Here is a 16,189-nt window from a genome sequence, read left to right on the forward strand (position 1 = left end):
AAAATGTATCACTTGGCATTCATCTGAGTTGAAAACCATTTGCCAGTCATCAGCGCACTTACCTAGCTAATGAAGATGCCCCTGTAATTTCTGATAATGTTCTTGATTTTGCAATCACATGATAGCACCACTAAGATGACATGAATTTACAAGGTCAATGTAATGGATCAAATCCCATTTACAAGGATATAGAAACATAGACATAGAAAACCTGCAGAACAATATAGGCCCTTCGGCACACAAGCTGTGCTGAACATGTCCTTACCTGAGAAATTACCTAGTGTTACCCATAGCCCTCTATATCCTGAGCTCCATATACCTGTCCAGGAGTCTCTTAAAAGACCCTATCATATCCACCTCCACCACTGGTGCCAGCAGCCCATTCCAGTCATTCACCACTCTCTGTGGAAAAAAAACTTACCCCTGGCATCTCCTCTGTACCTACTTCCAAGCACCTTTAAACTGTATCCTCTCGTGCTTGCCACTTCAGCCCTGGGAAAAAGCCTCTGACTATCCGCATGATCAATGCCTCTCATCATCTTATATGCTTCTATCAGGTCACCTCTCATCCTTTGTCGCTCCAAGGAAAAAAGGCCGAGTTCACTCAACCTATTCTCATAAGGCATGCTCCCCAATCCAGGCAACATCCTTGTAAATCTCCTCTGCACCCTTTCTATGCCTTCCACATCCTTCCTGTAGTGAGGCGACCAGAACTGAGCACAGTACTCCAAGTGGGGTCTGACCAGGGTCCTATATAGCCGCAACATTACCTCTCGACTCCTAAACTCAATCCCACCATTGATGAAGGCCAATGCACCATATGCCTTCTTAACCACAGTCAACCTGCACAGCAGCTTTGAGTGTCCTATGGACTCAGACCGCAAGATCCCTCTGATCTGCCACAATTACCATTAATACTATATTCTGTCATCATATTTGACCTACCAAAATGAACCACCTCACACTTATCTGGGTTGAACTCCATTTGCCACTATTCTGCCCAGTTTTGCATCCTATCAATGTCCCACTGACATCTCGACAGCCCTCCACACTATCCACAACACCTCCAACCTTTGTCTCATCAGCAAACTTACTAACCCATCCCTTCACTTCCTCATCCAGGTCATTTATAAAAATCACAAAGAGTAGGGGTCCCAGAACAGATCCCTGAGGCACACCACTGGTCATCAACTTCCATGCAGAATATGACCTCCCTACAACCACTCTGCCTTCTGTGGGCAAGCTAGTTCTGAATCCACAAAGCAACTTCCCCTTGGATCTCATGCCTCCTTACATTCTCAATAAGCCTTGCATGGGGTACCTTGTCAAATGCCTTGATGAATTCCATATACACTACAACTACGGCTCTACCTTCATCAATGTGTTTTGTCACATCCACAAAAAATTCAGTCAGGCTCATAAGGCTCGACCTGCCTTTGACAAAGCCATGCTGACTATTCCTAATCATATTATACCTCTCCAAATGTTCATAAAACCTGATTCTCAGGATATTCTCCATCATCTTACCAACCACTGAAATAAGACTCACTGGTCTATAATTTCCTGGGATATCTCTACTCCATTTCTTGAACAAGGGAACAACATCCGCAACTCTCCAATACTCTGGAACCTCTCCCGTCCCCACTGATGATGCAAAGATCATTGCCAGAGGCTCAGCAATCTCCTCCCTCGCCTCCCACAGTAGCCTGGGATACATCTCATCTGGTCCAGATGACTTATCCAACTTGATGCTTTCCAAAAGCTCTTTTTTAATATCTACATGCTCAAGCTTTTCAGTCCAACGCAAGTCATCCCTACAATCACCAAGATCCTTTTCTGTAGTGAATACTGAAGCAAAGTACTCATTAGATACATCTGCTATCTCCTCCGGTTCCATACATACTTTTCCATTGTCACACTTGATTGGTCCTATTCTCTCACGTCTTATCCTCTTGCTTCTAGAATGCCTTGTGGTTTTCCTTAATCCTGTCCACCAAGGCCTTCTCATGGCCCCTTCTTGCTCTCCTAATTTCCTTCTAAAGCTGCTTCCTATTAGCCTTATAATCTTCTAGATCTCTATCTTTTTTTGAACCTTTCATAAGCTCTTTTCTTCTTGACTATATTTACAACAGCCTTTGTACACCACGGTTCTTGTTGTATCCTACAATCCTTTCCATGTCTCATTGGAACATACCTATGCAGAACTCCACACAAATATCCCCTGAACATTTGTTGCATTTCTTCCACACATTTCCCTGAGAACATCTGTTCCCAATTTATGCTTCCAAGTTCCTGCCTGATAGCCTCATATTTCCCATTACTCCAATTAAACGCTTTCCTAACTTGTCTGTTTCTATCCCTCTCCAATGCTATGCTACGGTAGAATTGTGATCACTATCTCCAAATGCTCTCCACCGAGAGATCTGACACCTGACCAGGTTCATTTCCCAATACCAGATCAAGTACAGCCTCTTGTAGGCTTATCTACATATTGTGTCAAACACACCTAACAAATTCCACCCTGTCTAAACTCCTTGCTGAGGGACATGCCAATTGATATTTGGGAAATTAAAATCTCCCACCATGACAACCCTGTTATTATTACTCCTTTCCAGAATCTGTCTCTCTATCTGCTCCTCGACGCCCCTGTTGCTATTGGGTGGTTTATAAAAAACACCCAGTAGAGTTATTGATCCCATCCTGTTCTTAACTTCCACCCACAGAGACTCCATAGACAATCCCTCCATATCTTCCTCCTGATCAACAGTGCCATGCCCCACCTCCTTTGCCTCCCTCCCTATCCTTTCTGAAACACATAAACATATTGCCAAGGCTGGAAAATTTTGGTTAAGAGGAGAAAGTGGCTAAACTGGGAATACTCCCTTTGATACAATGATAACTAAGGAGAGATTTATTTTTGGTACATAACATGTGACATCCATATGGAGTGCTAGGGAGAATGTGTTTACCTCAGCAGAAAGGGATATCAGTTTAACTAAATGAAAAAAGGGAATTGAGAGAGTGGATTTAAAAGCAATGGGAATCCAAAACTCATTGCCAAAAAGGATCGTAGAGGCCGATATTCCCAACACATTTACAAAATACCTGGATGACCACACTTCCCCTTAACAATTGAAACAAAGAATATATGAGGAGGGAGGTCACAATGAAGATGTTCAATACACTAAGTAAAATCACACATCCAGGACTAAATATGGCTCTGCATTGTATATTACAGGGGAATATGACAGTACTACAGATAGTACAGGGGAAAATTTTGGATTAATAGCCGAGATCCAACTCCTGATACTTTTTGTCCAGCATAGACATAGACGCTCTTTTTAGTGTCATAAATTTCCAATGTCAATGAAGAGGACACAATTCCCTAAGGAGAGTGGATAACTATATGAGATATAAAGTTAATTGGTTGGAAGTATTAGTGGGACTTGCAGATATAGATCATCTTAAAAAGAGTGCCTCACAGGGCAATAGAGGTAGTCTCCCTCAATTGATTTTAAAAGAATATTGGGAGCATAGAAGTGCCATAAACTCCTGTGGGATTTGGAATGGACATAATGGATTAAGTAGCTCACTTTAGTTCTATAAATATTTATAATTACAATTGCCTTTTAATATTTTAAGCCTATTTTCAATGTGGTCGCACTATAAATGTCAAAATGCAAGAAGGGAGTAGTCAAAAAGGGTACAGATTCATTTCAAATTCAATTAAGTACATTAAAGATATACAGGAATGCACATAGTCTGCATACGCCCATCCAAAAATGCTCAGATTTAAATTCTTGGGCAGGTCCTCTACAAAAAAGTTGCAATTAAAAAATATAATGAAGCAGAGCGATAACACTTCAGTATTTATCTCGAAAATGCAGACTCCCCCAAAACACCAGATACTACTTTCAGAATTAGTGAATTTCATTTTAAACAATTCACAATATGTTCAATGTGACAGAATAGTACCGAGGTTATTTGAATGAAGTACGTGGCTAATATTTTATACGTTTTAACCATTCTAGTATTAAGGTTTAGAAAGAGAACGCTGTTGACATAAATCTTATCTGCACCAGGCAAGCAAAATATCTCACTTCAATAAGAAATAACTTAGAACAATGAAAAATAACCAGAGACATCAGTTTCATTTGCCACATTCTAATAAAATCAAATACTACAATAAAATGAACAAGTAATGGTGGGAATATATATAGAACAATTCATTCCGTATGATAAGACTGGAGTCCTTCACCTTTGGAATAAAGTTATAAAGTTTATTGCCATGAGTCAGAAACAATGTACATTGGAGTACGCCATTAGTAGAGATGGGGCTCAGTCCTCAATTCCGCTGAAGACTATTAAACAGAGTGCGTCCCCCTTTTTTTAAAAAAAAACAAATACATAATAAACACTTTAATTCCAATACTCTGGACAAATTACTTCAGAACAAATAAGAAGAGTTTGCATGGCAGAGAAAATCTCTATAAGTTCACGCATCGCGCATTTCCTTAAGGAGATAATTTAGAAGAAAAACAAACAGGTCCACTCTCCGCCTCTTTCAGTTACAGTGTTAAATTCGGGGAGGCGAGACAACATGGAGAGAATGCGCGGGCAGGAGTACATATACTTAAAAAATAATCACCCAGTAACTCATTTCAGTGGAAACCTAGAAATCAATCCAGAGCAAATCTGGTAAATGATCCGAGACAACTGGCAATGTCTTAACAAAGTTTTGCCGAGTATGAATGAAAACGCTATTCCCTTGTATCTGTTACATACAACATCAAGGTTCCGAAGTAGTAAAACGGAAAACCATTAAATTGGAAATAGGTCAAATGATGATACACTACTGACTGTGGAACGCAAGGAAATTAGTGTTTTTTTTACACGTTTGAGTGTCAATTCCATTGAATCAGATGTCCGAACCCTAGGTATGATGTTTACTCTGGTTGCTGAAGGGACGCAGAGCTGCAGTAGAAACACGATGGTAACCTTCCACAACATAAACCAGCCGATACCGCTGCTAGTTACCTACTCACCGCAATAGAGGCAGAAGAGGAGGCGACGAACACACGAATAACCATCTTCTCAAATCCAGAAAGAAAATCCGCCGATTAAGAAAATAAATAAATCCGTCTGTAAAATAGGTTTAACGCCTGGAATCTAGTCGCTGTCTAAACTATGCAGCTGTTGCCTATGAATGCATGACATGGAGTGGGAAGCCAGTAAATAGAGACATGCACTTTTCCGATCTCCGTACAGCGCGCACCTCCGCCACCCTCCAAAGGATTGCAGGGTTTTGCCTAATTCACAGCTATTCCTGGTCCTAAGCATCTCGGCCGCGCACTGGATGCTGGGCAATGAAGTCTTTGTCTCCCCTCCCCCCCCCCCCTTTTAGAAATGGACGTATATAAATGGACTACATTTCCGCGCATGCAGCTCACCGCGCACAGCTCCCTTCTGCAGTAGTGACAGTCGCGGAGAGGGCTTTCTACTCTGAAGATATAAGCAGAGAAGGCTGGAAATACACGGAAGGTTAGACAGCTTTTGGGAGAGACCGAGTAAAGTTCATATGTCAGCTGAACGACACATAACGATTTCGAACACCGTATTAATAGATTAAAGTATCCCAAGGGTAGGGACCCATTCAGAGGGAGAGGGGCGGAGCCACCTGTTGTCAAGAACAGTGAATTTCATCACGGAAAGTCCGAGTTCCGAATTGAAAATTTAATGCGAATCATTCAAAAAACGATTGTGAACACGTGAATGAAAAATAAATAGTGAAGACAGTTCAGATTTCGAATTGCTATGGAACATTTGGTTTACAGTATATACCTGCACCACGGACATTGAACTTCATAGCTCAACCTGTCAGATCGGCTAAAGGAAGTGGACTAGATTATTCAGTCCTTCAAACAATTTCTACCGTCAAATCGGTGGCTTATATCTCAACTTCTTTTATCTACAGTACTTCGACCTATTTTACTCACTTTGGTCCACGATGCTAACTGAAATCTACAACTCCAAAAATTGAGATGTTTGTCCATAGTATCAACAGCTTTTTGAGGGAATGCGATCGACTTTAGTGCAGAGATGAGAGTGCACGTTGTAATCCGGAGCAAATAAAAGCGGCTAAACTCAGCAGGTCAGTCAGATTCTATGAAGGCAAAGCAACGGTTAGCAATATAGGACAAGACCCTAAACCAAATGTGAGGGGAAAGATAGCCGCGCGAAGTGCTGGAGGAACTCAGCGGGTTAGGTAGCATCTATGGAAGGAAATGGAAAGTATACATTTCAGGTCAAGGCACCTGCATCGTGCAGCATCTGCAAACTGTTTTTGTCTCTATATATAGCAGTACAAGAGAAGGGTGGAACGAAATGAATTGCAGATGGAACAAGACAAGAGAGAGAAGGGTGATCAAAGGTAGACAAAAACTGGATGGACATAAGAGTGTATGCAGAAGAACAACAGATGTAAGTTACTTGTAATTGTTAAATTCAACGTTCATATCATTGGATTTTAAACTACCCAAGTGGAATTAGAGAAGTTGTTTTTTCCATTTTGTGTTTGGTCTCTCCGTAGTAATGGGGAAAGTCAAGGACAGAAAAATCAGTGTGGAGTGGAAAGGTGAGTTAAAATGATATGCAACTGGAAGAGCGGTTGCAGGTTCTCCACAAAATGGTTACCTAGTTTACAACTAGTTTCTTCAGTGTGAAGGGAAGCACCACTGTGAACACTGAATGCGGTCAATCAGGTAGAAAGAGGAGCAGGAGATATCTGCCTCACTCAGAAGGACTTGTTTAAGTCGCTAGATGGTGCTGAGATAGGAGGTGAAGAAACAGGTGTTACACCTCATAGGGTAGTCGGGGAATAGGAAGGGTATTGGAGTAATGTTAATTGGAATAATTAAATTAATCAATATATTAATATTAATGTGTGTTAATGTGTATTTAATTTATGTCAAATATAGATGTTAAATGAACTAATATGCATTTAAGATAGGTTGATTAAGGGTAAATTTACACACCTTGTTTTTCTCCAAGTGTTCTTATGCACCACTTAGTACATACTTCCCTTGATTTTTCCATTGGGAATATATCCTTTACAAATCTGTTCCAATACCAAAGACCTAATGAAACCTATTTTATGTTATATTTTGTGTAGCCTTTATTGTTTTATTCCAAAACCCTAAAAACTTCTGCATCGTTTCATCTGCACCAAAACTATTGAAGTGTTAACCTTTAGGTGCCCGTGGGTGGTGCTGTGATGGCTACCTTATTGGCAATTGATAGAACCTGATAAAAGAAACAAATATTAAAGAGCTTTAAGAAAAGGTAAGCAGAGTGTTGGATAGGTCCAGGAAGGAAATTCCAGAGTTTAATATCTAAAGGCAAAGTCGCAAGGTGAATAGTCATTTTATTAAGATCAAGTGACAGGACTTGTAGAATCTCTACTCTAGTGGTGCTTTATGGAACTTGAAAATCCGCACAGACAGAGAGGAGAAAGGTCATGGAGAAATTTCTTTACCAAGTCAGTAAACGTCAAAAGCCAATAGTGTAACTTATTGTTCCGCTGAGTAACTGTTGTTCCCTTTTTTCAGTTTTTATTTAATTTAATTTACCAATGCTAATTTTTTAATATCATTACTCTTTCATGGTGTACACCCATTTTGCATTTCTTTTATTATCAGTGAAATTTGATTGATGTCAGTAGAACTGTAAAAAGCCCCAGCTTTACAGCATAGAAGACAGAGTGTAGCCTGCTCACAACATGAAAAGGTCTGGGAACAAAGCTACCCTGCAGTGTGGAATGGAAAGGAGGGAGAGAGGGGGAGGGGGAGGGAGAGAGGGGGAGGGGGAGGGGGGAGAGGAGAGAGAGAGAGAGAGAGAGAATATTTGCATTTGAGCCCATCATTTTTAACTACCTGAATAAGTGGGGGAGGGTAGCAGGATCCTCCGTTTGGCTGGAAGGTCATTCAATTATAGAAGAAATAATCTTACATTCAGGTACAGTAATTAAATACATCGGAGATAAAATGTTATTAACAGCAATAGTGGCCGTGAAATTGCTGGATTTTTGTGGAAAAACAAAATCATCCTCTGATGTCCTTCAAGAAAGAGAATTTTCCATTGCCTGCCTAATTTAATCTATATGCTTAAAATGTCACTAAACTGGCCTCTGTAATAACAAAATGAAGGAAGAGCAATAAATGTTGACCTTGCCTGTGATGCTCACATCCTGTAAATTAACTAAACCAGTAATCTTGCAAGGAGTGCCATTTAGAATAAGCAGAGGATGTGAAGCAGGTGGAACCAAGTTTATATATTGTCTGCAGTAAAAGTTGATGAAAGTATTTTTACCAAAGAATGTTGCTACAATCTATATAAACAGCATTGTCTATGCAACATACAATTAACCACAAAAAATTGGTGGAGCAACACATGAAATGCTGGAGGAACACAGCAGGTCAGGCCGCATATGCGGAAATGAATAAACTGTTGATGTTTTGGGCCAAGACCCTTCTTCAGGACTGGAAAGGAAGGTGCCAAAATAGGAAGATGAGGGGAGGGAAATGAAGATAGCTAAAAGGTGATAGGTAAAGCCGGGTGGATAGGAAAGGTAAAGGGCTGGAAAGGAAGGAATCTGATTTGAGTGGAGAGTGGACCACAGGAGAAAGGGATAGAGGAGGAGACCCTGGGGGAGGTTATTTCAGCCCTCCCCACTAATCACCCTCCCGGCACCTAGCCCAGCAAATGGCCGAAGTGCTACCCCTGTCCACTCACCTTCTCCCTCACTTCCATTCAGGGCTCCAAACATTCCTTCCAGGTGTGGCAACACTTCACCTGTGAATCTGATGGGGTTGTCTATTGTGTCTGGTGCTCCCGACTGGTGAGATCCACCATAATTTTGGGGACTACTTCACAGAGCACCTGTGCTCCACCTGCCAAAATCAGAAAATCTCAGTGGCCAAACATTTTAATTTTGATCTCCATTCCCATTCTGGTATGTCAGTCCATGGCCTCCTCTTGTGCCACAAGGAGGCCACCCTCAGGCTGGAGCAACACCTTATATTTCATCGGGGTAGCCTCCAACATGATAGCATGAATATTGATTTCTCCTTCTGGTAAAAAAATTACCTTCCCTTCCCCTTATCTTCTATTCCCCACTCTGGCCTTTTACCTCTTCGCACCTGCCTATCTGGATAGTGAGGAAGTGTGTCAAAGAATATAGTAGGATATAAGTCTGTAGGAATTATGGGAGGAGAAATAGCAGATGAAGGTTGGTTAGAATAAGTGTTGCATGTTGGAAGGTTAAATTTAAAGGGAATGTATACAGTAAGTGGGATGACCCTTTCCAGCAATAATGTAGAGATATTGTTGGGTTCAAGTCCACTGATGCCTTGCATTGGTTGGGGTCAACCATGGACATTGCGTCCTAGCTTTCGACATATATGCAAGCTAGGGCAATACAATATAGAGAGCAAGTTGTTGCCCATGCAGCAGGCTCCCCCTCTCCATATAGCTGATGAATCCAAAGGAACAGCAGAAACTCATACAGTTTCGTACCAGTGTTGTCGCAGGAGTTGCCAGCCAGTGATGAACTCTAAGGGTCTCCAGTTTCAATTTTCCACAAGGTTTATTTCCGAAGCCTTCCCCATGAGTGGGGATAGCTGCAAGGCAGCAGAGGTTTGAGATCAGAGTTTTCTTTCTCCTAGATGAGCTGCCAACCATGGCAGAAGAGCCCCATTTGCCCAAAGAGACTGGTTTTAAAGTGCCAGTAATTTGTCTTTGCCCCTTCTCCTGTCAGTAGAAACAGTTCCACCGGGTTTAGTAGCTGAGCCATGTGCGAAGACCAGGAGCTGGACCTCAGGACAGAATATGCTCCACCTACTACCACCCACTGCCTCTGTGGTCAAACCAATTCTGAATCCAAACAGCCAGATTTCCCCGTATCCCATATCTCTGGGCTTTCTGATAAGACTATCATGAAGATAGGCTTGTCACACCACACACCTCTGCCTTCATCATTATTTATCTGTCAATTCATCAAAGATTTCAATCAGGCTCACAAAGTTATAACTATCCCTAATCAGACTAATCTTCTTCAAGTGCTTGTAAACTGTCTCTCTAAGAATTCTCTCCAATAGTTTGTTCACCACTGACATAAGACTCAATGGTCTACATTTCCTATGGTTATCCCTATTAACTTTCTTGAACAAAAGAATAACATTTGCCATCGTCCAATCAGTTGGTACTGCTCCTGTGACCAGCAAGGATGCAAAGACTATCACCAAAAGTGCAGCAGTCTTTTTCCTCAATTCCTGTAGTAACCTGCGGTATGTCCCTTCTGGCTGCGGGAACCTATCTATCCCAATGTTTTTCAAAAGATCCAGCACATTCTTTTTCCTAACATTAGCACGTTCCAGCATTAGAACATCTTAGGGTTATCCTTAATCCTGATTTCAATGCTTCTCATTCTCCACCTCTAGCTCTCCTAAGGTCATTCTTCAGCTCTTTCCTAGCTATCTTGTAACTCTCTAGAGCCCACCTGATCCTTACTTTGTAAATCTTAAGTATGCTTTTTCTTCCTCTTGGCTGGATGTTCCACATCTCGTTAGCCCACGGTTTCTTCATCCTACTATCCTTACCCTGCCTCAATGGGAGAAGCCTATCCAGAACACCATGCAAGTGTTCCCTATATAACCTACACGTTTCCATTTTGCATTTCTCTGAATACATCCATTTCCAATTTATCCCAAATTCCTGCCTAATGTTCCAGTATGCCCTGTCTTCAAATCAGCCTATCAACATATTGTGTCAGGATTCCTTCCAGAACACTCCTAATATATTCTGCCCTACCTAAACTTTTTTCACTAAGGTGACAGTCAATACGAAGGAAGATGAAGTCACCATGACAACCCTGTTATTTTTGCATCTTTCCGAAATCTGCATCCCGATCTGCTTTTCAGTGTCTCTTCCTATGGGTTGGGGGAGGGGGTCTATAGACCCTTCCCAATAAAGTGATTACACCCTTTCTCTTTACTACCACCTGCCGACTCAGTAGATGATCCCTCCATGATGTCCTCCCTTTCTGCAGTTGTAATACTATCCCTGCTTGGCAATGCCACTCCTCTGACTCTGCTTCCCTTCCTGTTCCTTTTGAAACATCTAAACCCTGGAATATTCAACAGCCATTCCTGCCTTGTGACAGCCAATTCTCCGTAATGGCCACAGTGTCGTAGTTTCATGTACAGACCCATGCTCTAAGTTCATCGGCCTTGTTCCTGATATTTCTCACTTTAAAATAGACACATTTCAAACTATCCAACTGACTGCAATTCTGCCCCTTTCACTGCCTATCCTTTCTCACTGTGTCTCTACGCACTGCATCTACCTTTACACCAACTGCCCCATCCTCTGACCTATCTCTCTGGTTCCCATCCCCTTGAGAAACTAGTTTTTGCCCTCCCCAACAGCTATTGCAGACCTAACTGCAAGGACATTGGTCCCACTCAAGTTCAGGTGAAATCTGACCCTCTTGTACAGGTCATACCTTCCCCAGATAAGATCCTAATAATCCAAAAATCTGAAAACCTGAAGCCCAGTAATTCTTCAGCCTCACATCCATCTGCCAATTCATCCTATTCTTACCCTCACTGGGGCCTGGATAGGCAGGAATCCAGAGATTACTATTCCTGAGTTCCTGCTTTTCAGCTTCATACCGAGTTCCCTATATTCTCTCTTCAAGACCGCATACCTTTTCCTACCTACTGTATGTCATTGGTATCATTAAGATTGCTATGGACCTGATCCAAGACATCCCTGATCCTGGCATCTGTGAAGCAATAAAGCATTTGGGATTCTCTTTCATGTCCACAGAACCTCCTGTCTGCTCCTTAACTACTGAATCTCATATCACCACTGCATCCTTTTCTCCCCGTTCCCTTCTGAGCCACAGAAGCAGACTCAACGGCAGAGATCTGGTTGCTGCAACTTTCTCCTGGTAGGTTGGCTCCAGTATCTAAAGTAGTATACATGTTATTGAGGGGAACAGCCACGGGGATACTCTGCACTGTACTGTATGCCTATTTCCTTTCCTTTTCCTGACTGTCATCCAGCTACCTATCCTCTGCAACTTGGGTGTGACTCCTTCCAGATTGATTCCTGGGATGGCAGGACTTTCAAATGAAGAAAGACTGGATCGACTGGGCTTATACTCGCTAGAATTTAGAAGATTGAGGGGGGATCTTATTGAAACGTATAAAATTCTAAAGGGATTGGACGGGCTAGATGCAGGAAGATTGTTCCCGATGTTGGGGAAGTCCAGTACGAGGGGTCACAGTTTAAGGATAAAGGGGAAGCTTTTTAGGACCGAGATGAGGAGAAACTTCTTCACACAGAGAGTAGTGAATCTGTGGCATTCTCTGCCACAGGAAACAGTTGAGGCCAATTCATTGGCTATATTTAAGAGCGAGTTAGATATGGCCCTTGTGGCTTAAGGGATCGGGGGTATGGAGAGAAAGCAGGTACAGCATTCTGAGTTGGATGATCAGCCATGATCATACTGAATGGCAGTGCAGGCTCGAAGGGCTGAATGGCCAACTCCTGCACCTATTTTCTATGTTTCTTCCATTATCTGTTACCTCTGCATTCTCCCAAATGAGCTGAAGGTCAACTAACTCCAGCTCTACTTCCTTAACACGGTGTCTGAGGAGCTGCACGGAAATGCACCTCTCGCAGATGTAGCAATCAGGGAGACTGCGGGTCTTGCATGAAGAAACCACCACTGACACCCGTGATCCATTCTCACTACTTTTTCTATGTACCTATACTAATTGACAAAGAAAGAGAAACTTTTTTGCCAGAGCCTCTTGATCCAAAGCCTTTGTTCTCCACTCTAATCCTGTCCCATTCACACAATGCCACATCTGCCATGGCCACTCCATTTAAACCTAATTTCTTTGTATTGGTCCTTGCTAAGTGCCTATTTACCCCATCAATTTCAATATCTGCAGAAAGTTCCGAGTGGCCGAGTTGGGAGGTGGTGGAGGCGTGAAAAAAAAGATGTTTAGTGGTATTTAGACAAGCACATGAACTGGTAGGAGGTCTGAGGATATAGTCCATGTGTAGGTAGATGGAATTAGTTTAAATTAGCATAGTTACTGAAAGGCCTTTTCCCGTGCTGTATTGTTCTGTGTTCTAGAACTCGAAACCCAGAGAGGAAGCATGCCATCCACAGTCCCAGGAGAATGATTAAGAAGCAGAATCCAATAGACCCATCCTGTCACGACCACAGATACGGCAGCGCAGTAGATACAGCAATTGTGCTTGTACGTGTCAGCTAATTATTATCTAATCGTGACAGTATTTTTAACTCCATACTTGTCGTCATATTGCTTGTCGAGATTTGGACAGAGCACAGCAATGCTTCGCCGCCTTTTTGCATTCGGCCTTGCCTGGGAAATTGGACGGTTGAGTCAACTGACTCCGAAGACTAATAGTATTCGTTTAATATTTTGATGTTCTTTTCAGCCGCAGTGTAGGATTTGTTTTCCTTTTGAGAGTTTTAGTCAATGGCCCTGTTTGGCCTAGCATTTGTAGTTTTCTTTTTCCTGTTCGCATTAAAGTCTGTGAACTATTGACCCACTTCGGTGTCTCTGACTCCGCACTTGGGCCATATCCGAACCTGGTGACACACATAAAGGTTTTACAACTCACAGACCTGACTCATTTCTTTGAACATTGTTGTTTAATGTTTCAGTCAGTCTCCATTAAAGCAGTGGACTCTTTTTTCACATTTAATTTATATGCTTAAAAGTGAATCCTAAAGTTTGGTACCATCTATCAAGGTGGTCAGACAGAATTGAAAAGAATTTCTTCTCACACCTCTGCTGCCAATATTAGCTTTTGAAAAAGTGTCAAGTCTTTAGAATTTATTTTGTTGTAAAGTAACAAATGGAACTTAGTATAAACTTTGAGTGATAGATTATTTGTAATCTGGAAAAGTCAGATCTTGTTTTAAAATGTTAAATTTCTTCTATCATTGGAGAACTCCAGCAACCTTAAGTTGGTCATTTCTAATCTTTTGCTACAGTTTTGGAACAAAATGCCATACCATTTGATTGACAATAGACAGCGTGCCTTTGCTCCCAGGTCTATCTACTCCTTGCATACAAGCAACCAACATCAATTGCACCAGAATGTGTTTATCAAGTCTGATTAAAAACTATCCAATAAATTTCATGTAATGATCTTTTTATTCTTACAAAACGAAAATCACGATGGGGGATACTTCTATGGAAACTTGAATGAGTTCAAATGATTCACAAGTGTATTGTCTACATCTGCTTAGAATGTTTTGCCAGATTATTTCATTGACTCACCTCAGACATATGCAACTGTGCAAACAAACTTTACCAACATTCAACATGCTTCTTTAAACCTTTCTGAACAAATAGATGCTCCTTCTCTGATCAAAGAGAAATTACTTACTGAACTAGTTCTTAGCTGGAATTTGAAAGTAGCACTTTTTCAAAATTAACCTATACGGACTGTGCAGAAAATTCGTGAAATGGCTGATGGCCCTGACTTGTTGGCAAATCTTATTATGCAAGCTGCTGAACAATATTAATAAATGCTGGAAATATTCAGGAGGTCAGGCAGCACTTGTGGGAAAAGGAGAGGCTATGTTTTGGGTTTGATATCCTTTAACCAGTTCTGAGAAGTTTGCATGTAACTTTAATTAGAGAACTTAAGGTAAAAGAACCCTTAGGGGAAAAAGATCATAATGTGATCAAATTCACCCTGAAATGTGAGAAGGAGAAGCTAGTCAGATGTATCAGTATTACAATGGAGTAAAGGGAATTACAGAGGCATGAAAGAGGAGTTGGTCTGAATTGACTGGAAAAGAACACTGGCAGGAATGACAGCAGAGCAGCAATGGCTGGAATTTCTGGAAGCAATTCAGAAGGCACAGGATATATACATTCTAAAGAGAAAGAAGCATTCTAAAGGAAAGATGACACAACCGTGACTAACAAGTGAAAGCCAACATAAAAGCCGAAGAGAGGGTGTATAATGGAGTAAAAATTAGCAGGAAGTTAGAGGTTTGGGAAGCTTTTCAAAACCAACAGAAGGCAACTAAAAAGCCATTAATAAGGTAAAGATGAAATATGAAAGTAAGCTAGCCAATAATATTAAAGAGGATGCCAAAAGTTTCTTCTGGCACATGAAGTATAAACAAGAGGCAAAAAGTGGATATTTGGACCGCAAGAAAAAGATGCTGGAGAGGTAGTAATGGAGGACAGGGAGCTGTCAGATAAACTGAATAAGTATTTTGCATTGGTCTTCACTGTGGAAGACACTAGAAGTACGGTAGAATTTTCAGGTGTCAGGAGTCATGAAGTATGTGAAGTTACCATTACTGTTGAGAAGGTTCTTGGGAAGCTGAAAGGTCTGAAGGTAGGTAAGTCCCCTGGAGCAGATGATGTACACCACAGGATTCTGAAAGAAGCAACTGAAGAGACTGTGGAGACATTAGAAATGATTTTTCAAGAATCACTAGATTCTGGAATGGTTCTGGAAGACTGGAAAATTGCAAATGCCACTACACTCTTCAAGAAGGAAGAAAGGAAACTACAGGCTAATTAGTCTGATGTCAGTGGTTGGGAAGATACTGCAATCGATTAATAAGCATGAAGTCTCAGGTTACTTGGAAGCACATGATAAAATAGACCTTAGTTTCCTCAAGGGAAAATCTTTCCTGACAAATCTATTGGAATTCTTTGAAGAAATAACAAGCAGGATAGACAAAGGAGAATCGGTTGATGTTGTGTACTGTACTTGGATTTTCAGGCGGCCTTTGACAGTGTGCCAGGCACTGTGGGCAGAACTGAAAAAGTGTGTGCGAGCAAGGAGGCCTACAAACCTGACTCAGTTACACCAGTTCTGTCTGGAGGAATGGAATAAGATTCCAGCAACTTACTGTGAGAAGCTTGTGGAAGGCCACCCAAAATGTTTGACCCAAGTTAAACAATTTAAAGGCAATGCTACCAAACACTTACAAAGTGTATGTAAACTTCTGACCCACTGGGAAAGTGATGAAAGAAATAAAAGCTGAAATAAATCATTCTGTCTACTATTATTCTGACATTTCACATTATTAAAATAGTGATCCTAACTG

General features: G+C 41.4%; 2 protein-coding genes across 3 annotated transcripts in view; one reads left to right on the top strand and one right to left on the bottom strand.

Annotated features, from left to right (window-relative positions):
• sh3bgrl2 (SH3 domain binding glutamate-rich protein like 2) overlaps positions 1-5,327 on the bottom strand; it is a 108,721-nt gene extending 103,394 nt beyond the window's left edge. For both annotated transcript variants that reach the window (XR_012100258.1, XM_073056435.1), the window contains exon 1: positions 5,046-5,327. Coding sequence is in view for 1 of the 2 variants with exons in the window: in XM_073056435.1 (XP_072912536.1) it covers positions 5,046-5,090 (45 nt within the window). In the remaining variant the exon portion in view is untranslated. The remainder of the gene's footprint in view (positions 1-5,045) is intronic.
• An 838-nt stretch (positions 5,328-6,165) lies between these two features.
• The window catches only part of lca5 (lebercilin LCA5), an 80,436-nt gene continuing 70,412 nt past the window's right edge, over positions 6,166-16,189 (top strand). Inside the window, exon 1 of the mRNA XM_073056430.1 lies at positions 6,166-6,480. The gene's annotated coding sequence lies outside the window, so the exon portion shown is untranslated. The remainder of the gene's footprint in view (positions 6,481-16,189) is intronic.

This window comes from Hemitrygon akajei, chromosome 9, assembly GCF_048418815.1.
Source record: "Hemitrygon akajei chromosome 9, sHemAka1.3, whole genome shotgun sequence".
NCBI lineage: Eukaryota > Metazoa > Chordata > Chondrichthyes > Myliobatiformes > Dasyatidae > Hemitrygon > Hemitrygon akajei.